The 6305-nt window shown below is 32.8% G+C and overlaps 1 protein-coding gene across 2 annotated transcripts in view; it reads left to right on the top strand.

Annotated features, from left to right (window-relative positions):
- GPATCH2 (G-patch domain containing 2) overlaps positions 1-6249 on the top strand; it is a 113374-nt gene extending 107125 nt beyond the window's left edge. Inside the window, exon 7 of one of the 2 annotated variants that reach the window (XM_017870022.1) lies at positions 6027-6247. In XM_017870022.1, coding sequence (XP_017725511.1) covers positions 6027-6110 — 84 coding nt within the window. In that variant the 3' untranslated portion in view covers positions 6111-6247. Of the gene's footprint in view, positions 1-6026 lie in introns of both variants that reach the window. The other variant, XM_017870021.1, reaches the window with a different exon arrangement.
- The last annotated feature ends 56 nt before the right edge of the window (positions 6250-6305 follow it).

Here is a 6305-nt window from a genome sequence, read left to right on the forward strand (position 1 = left end):
AAAAAAAAAAAAAAAAAAAAAAAAATGGGATGTTATTGGCCATATCCCAGGTACCATGAAGTACAAAGAAGGGCACAAGGCACATGCCAACTGAGTTAGTCACTTGAACTTTCCTTAGAAACTTCACCACCTGGTGACTACACATATCTCTTATTGTCCAGAACGCACCTCACAGGAGGTGAGTTGTCTCTGGCTGCCTGACTGACTTTATAAACCAGTGCTTTCCAACCTTTTTTGACACCAGGGACTGGTTTCCTGGAAGACAGTTTTTCCACAAACTGAGGGTAGGGGGATGGTTTGGGGATGAGTCAAGCACATTACATTTATTGTGCACTGTATTTCTATTATTAATACATTGTAATACATAATGAAATAATTATATCATTATTACATTGCAATACATAATGAAAAACTTCTACAGCTCACCATAATGTAGAATTAGTGGGAGCACTCAGTTTGTTTTCCTGAGACTAGACAGTCCCCTCTGGGGCTGATGGGACACAGTGACAGATCATCAGGCATTAGATTCTCATAAGGAACACACAACCTTGATCCCTTGCATGCACAATTCAATTGGGATCACACTCCTATGAGAATTAAATGCCACCACTGATCTAACAGGAGGCAGGGCTTAGGTGCTAATGTGAGCAGTGGGGAGCAGCTGTGAATACAGATGAAGCTTTGCTTGCTCATCTGCTGTTCACCTTCTGCTGTGTGGCCTGGTTGCGGTCCCTTGCTGTAAACAACCAGACTTGGGATAGACATTTACTTCTATTAAGGTAAAGCTATTAACTCTTTCAAAAATGTGAGAGTCTGACTGTGGTTATTTACTTAAAATAGATATTGGCCAAAAAATGTTAAAAGTTTTAGGTTACTTGGGATTTTTGTTGTCATTTATTGAGTATGTAATATGCTAAGATTATACTTACACTGCTATTTGTTAACTAATATTTGACCTCTTTTTAATTAACTCATTCACTCATTTATTCATACCGCAAATAGTTTGCAATATGTTGTACATTTGTACTTTTTCCCTCCCCCATCAAATCATGATTACATACTTTTTTTTTAGCTGTGGTAATTTTTAGTGCAATTAACAGTATAAGGTCTTGAACTGCATCAGATAAGATTGAATGATTGAGTGATTGCCTGAGTGTTTGCTTTAGAATAGCTTGTACAGAGCAATATTTTAAGTGTTTTATTTGCTAAATATAAACCACATTAAGTTGTCAGTTTAGAAGTGTTGAGACTATCAGCATTTTTCTTATAAATTACCATTTGTCCTTGAGATTCTTAGAAATACATTTTTAATTATGAAAACCAGCTGTAATTTTTTCCCTTGATGTAAATTAAGGTTTTATGCAACACCACTATCAAGTTAAGAAGAAATTGACTAGTTTATAAAACAGTTTGAAAATAGTAGAAATAATACCCAGTTCAAAAGTATGCACAATGGATGATGTGACACATTGTTGAATAATGTGGAAAGAAAATAAATTTTAGCTGCCAAAATGTTGATCATGTGATTTTGAGTACCGAAATAATTTAAGTAGTTTATAAGCAAGCACTTAAAAGTTTTCCTAGTCTGCTTATATTCCTAAATAAATTTTTTTAATGTGCCTGTAGAATTTTTTTCAAAAAGCTGTATTAATAATGTGTTATGTCCTCAAACATGTTTGCTGAATCTCATCATTATCTTCACTACCGTATTGCCCTCTGACCTCTTCTGCTACCCCCCAAAAAATTAAAAAGAAGACAATTAATTTTACATGTATTGAGCTTCAATATGCATAATTCTCCCTAGGAATGAACTATTGACATCTCTTTTGTTTTTAAGTCTTATCCTTTATATAATAGGCTCTATGTAACCTAAGCAACAAGGAGAAAATACTTTCTGGCTTTTATTTTCTATGTATGTGGGTTTTTTTTTTTAACCTTTGGTAAAATTGTGGGAAATAGGAATGAAGACTTTAAACATAAAATAGAACGTTTATTCATGTATGAAATTCTTTAAAATAGTTGAACATTACTTTTAAAGAATGACTTAAATGTCCAGAGAGATAAAAAAAGATTTTTATAAACAAATTCCTTGGCAGCAACTACGTTATGTGCTATATATTTCAGGATAATAATAAGGGCTTACTGCGAGTCAGTGTGTCATATCCCAGTGGTGTCTAGTGAGATGGAGGGTTATCTTATATGTCAGCTAGATAACCCTCTGAACCATTTTGAGCAGGCAAGATAATGGGACTGAATTCTGAAATGAAGGTTGAAATATACTGGAATATTGTTACATGTAAGAACAATAACTTTTTAAAATAAACGTAGTCACCTTTTGACATGATTAGATATATTTGCTAATAATTTTTAATAGAGTATCTTCAGGTGAATAGATTGGGTAAAGGATGAAGTGAATCAAATATATGATTGTATGTTTAAATAGATAAATACAAATTACAAATTTTCCCACATACGGGAAGCTTTTATTATTAGGAAGCTGCTGAGCAAAAACTGAAATTTGTTTTCTTCTCTATTATGAATACTGAATGGACATTTCCTAATACAAGCAAGGTTTTGCCTTCTTGACTGCTATTTCATTTTAAATATAAAATTACTCCCTCCCAAACATAGGAGCAACAATGTAGAAATTTTTTAAATTGCTTTAGATTACTGTGTTTCCAGGATAGTATTTTCATAAACCATTACATAAAATATTAATATTTTTTAAAATTAAAATTCTTTCAAGTTTTAAATTCAGTCTTCTTTGTGTTTGCCTCCAAAGTCAGTTTGCCAATCCTAAATATAAACTTAATTTTGAGAAGTTGTATGTGTTTGTGTATTGAACGAGTCCCCAAAACAATTTATTTTTAAATGCAGATGTGAATTGCTTTGATATGAATTAAGAAAATCCACATTTAGATTATCATGGTATATAAATTAGAATTTTAGAAGATATATAGATTGCCAATATAATCCAAGCATATAGCAGTGGGATGAAATGATAAAAGTTTTTTACACCATCTTACATACAATTTTGTTTATTACTTTGTGATTTATTCGTAAAAGAAGATCTTTATGCACAGTGGATTTTACATAAACATACGTGGACACATCCTTATTTTCTTGACTCTTATAATATTGCAAGCTTCATAAATGAGGGATTTAGGAAGCCTTTGGTCAGCCAGTAGAGGCCACTCACAGCTTGTTACTAAAACTGGATGGCAAAGTGAAACTCTTTACTATCAGTATTGGGCATCATTCTGATCGATTAATTTTAGTTCCTTACTTAACAAAATAGTATTACGATGGAGTGGTATGAAAAAAGTTGTTGCTGTATTTGTTTCTGAATTATGTACTGATTAATCTTTTCTGTGAAAGCATTTAGAGTTTTCATTAGTAGTATATACCAGAAATGAGAATTTATGTATTTAATAATTAGATGTATGATTATTGTAATAGACCAATAATTCTAAATTTTTAATTATCAATGCAGATTGGCTTTAACTAGGAAAAAAATTGTTTAAAATGAAGATTTAAAACAATGACATTGTTTAGTTTTATGTTAAAAACATAATTGCTAATGTTGTCATACATACAACTATATGTGTATGTATATATTTCTAAACTTTAGTGTAATTTTAATTCTGTCATTTCATAGAGAACTATATGTGCTGCTCTTAAAAATATAGTAAGATCACTTTGAAACTAGCTGAAGTCTATGTCTTTATTCACTACTTAATGCAATGCTATCAGCTGTAAGGTTAGCATCTTCCCTGCAACACACATATGGATTCCTCTAGGAAGGCTAATCCTCAATAGAAAGGCAAGCTTTGTACTTCTCTGTGGTTTATTTCTGGCTTTTTTTTTTTTTTTTTAACCTTTCTGGTTTAAAGATGTAATCATGTATTTAGATTTATATCTGCTTTCCAAGGAAAAATAGCCTAAGTTCTCTAATTTTCCCCACGTTCTTTCACATACTCTCATCGTGGAGTGTTTGCTCCCCTCTACTACACTTTGTAAATGTTATCCTTCTTTTGCTGTAATGATTAATAGGGAAGCCATTTGTTATTCTTGTTAGTCCTTCTATAATATGTGCTGGTAACCCTGTTTAGTGCTGCGCTGCCCTGCATTGCATATACTTAAAATAGCCCACATGCTACCCAGAAGTTACAGGCAAGGTCTAGAGTATCCTTGGCTGAAGATTTTCCTAGAGTGTATTCCAGATTCAGGCCATCATTTCCTGGGACAAATCCCCAAATACAGAAAACATTGGTTTTGATGTGTTTTTTTTTTTTGTTTTTTTGTTTGTTTGTTTGTTTGTTTGTTTGTTTTTTGCAGTCTCCCTGTAGGGGAAAAAGTACTAGGTGGTAAATTGGACAATTTTGATTCAAAGTTAGCTTAATTCAGTCCCTATCATCTGGGGCATGTGCCTTCACCTCTGTGTTAGTTTCTTCACTATTATTTGAGAATAATGATGTTTCTTCACTCTAAGCACATTTGTTTATGAAAAGCAAGCCATAAAGCAGGCTATAAAGAACAGGAGTGACTGGACACCGTAGCTCATGCCCGTAATCCCAGTACTTGGGGAGGCTGAGGTGGGAAGATTACTTGAGGCTGGAAGTTCAAGACCAGTGCACCCAACATAGCAGGGCCCCAGCTCTCTACAAAATTTTAAAAAGTAACTGGGCATGGTGGTATGCACCTGTAGTCCTAGCTGCTCCAGCAACTGAGGCAGGGGAATTGCTTGAGCCCAGGAGTTTGAGGGTGCAGTGAGCTGTCATTAAGCTATGAGTTGTGAGTACTCTTGCTTGGGCAATAGAATGAGACCTTGTCTCAAATGAGTAAATACACTTACATAAATTTAAACAAATAAAAATAGGGATATTATTATTAATGACAATAGAAATATTTCTAATTATATTAATTTTTGATATATCTTTTGTGCTCATTATTACACATTCTTTGTCAGTTTGTTCATGCTTAAGTCCTACCAAGAAAGATTTAAAATTGCATTGTAAAACATAACAAACGATACAGAATTTTTATTTTCACCTTGACTAACAGGTAAAAATAATCAGTTTCACCCACTATACTGTAATTTAGATAACATGAATGCTATGAATAGTCAATACTATATAGGTCCTAGTTCAAAGTCTTTTCCTAAAAGTCATACAGTGTGAGCTCTGCTAATAAGAGCAAGATTGCTTGTGAATATTGGTATTTTTAAAGATATGAATGATAGGAACCTGGTATGGCTTTTTGTACCATTATTAGATTTTATAAAATTCCAAACTTTGAGGTATTTTCTCCGTTGGAAAACTGAGTTATATTGTATAACCTTGGTGATTTTCTACAACAGTTTTGAACACTCCTGTAATTCAGTTGTCCTCAGGAATGGATCATCTTCCTTCCTGAATATTCTTTCTAAGAGGACATTGTCTGAAACTAAAACATCTGGTAGGTAAGGATTTCTAGTGACTTCTCCCTAGCATTAGACACATTACCAGGCATACATTCGATGTTCGTTTTTATGACATATATTTCATATGCACCAATTTTTTCATTTCTTGTAGCCAGTGATGAGGATTTTTCCTGGCCTGCCATATGAATACATTTTACTTTAATAGAAATCTAGACAGATAAAGGTGAAATATGAATTATTATGTGAATTATATTTACTAATATTTTTCGGTTTAAAAAACAACAATCAAAACAACCCTTGGAATTAGAGGAGCTCCATAACTTGACTTTTATCAAGATATCAAAAAGATTAGTTCAATGTAACAATATAACTAAAATCACCCAATTGAAAGGGAACACATATCACTTATTACATGATAAGGTTAAACATAATTTTATATGTGCGTTAGGTTACTAGTTTAATTGTACCAACTAAGCAGTATTGAATTTAGAATAAGAAGCTCTCGGTGGCTGCATAAGGTGCTAGATCACATTGGCAAGTAAGTAAGGATCAGCTTAGGGAAAGCCTTGCATGCATATCTCATTAGTTTTCATTTTACTTTCAGTGTAGAGCCATGGATGGCTGTGGAATGAGAAAGTTGACATGTGAAAAGCAGCAATTTAGAAAGTTGAATTTGGCACATTGGTAAGATGTATTGGAGCAGGGGGAGATAAATTGCATGCAACTCCCTTCTTAGAGATGATTTTTTATTCCTCTTAAATCAGATAAGTACTTTGTTTCCTTTTAATCTTATAAATGATATCCAATTTATGCTCCTTGAATTATCACTTTTTGTATTTTCTTTAAAAGCAATTCTAAAGTAATTTTACATTTTTGTATGTTG

This window comes from Rhinopithecus bieti, unplaced genomic scaffold (genome assembly GCF_001698545.2).
Source record: "Rhinopithecus bieti isolate Rb0 unplaced genomic scaffold, ASM169854v2 scaffold_1673, whole genome shotgun sequence".
Lineage (NCBI taxonomy): Eukaryota > Metazoa > Chordata > Mammalia > Primates > Cercopithecidae > Rhinopithecus > Rhinopithecus bieti.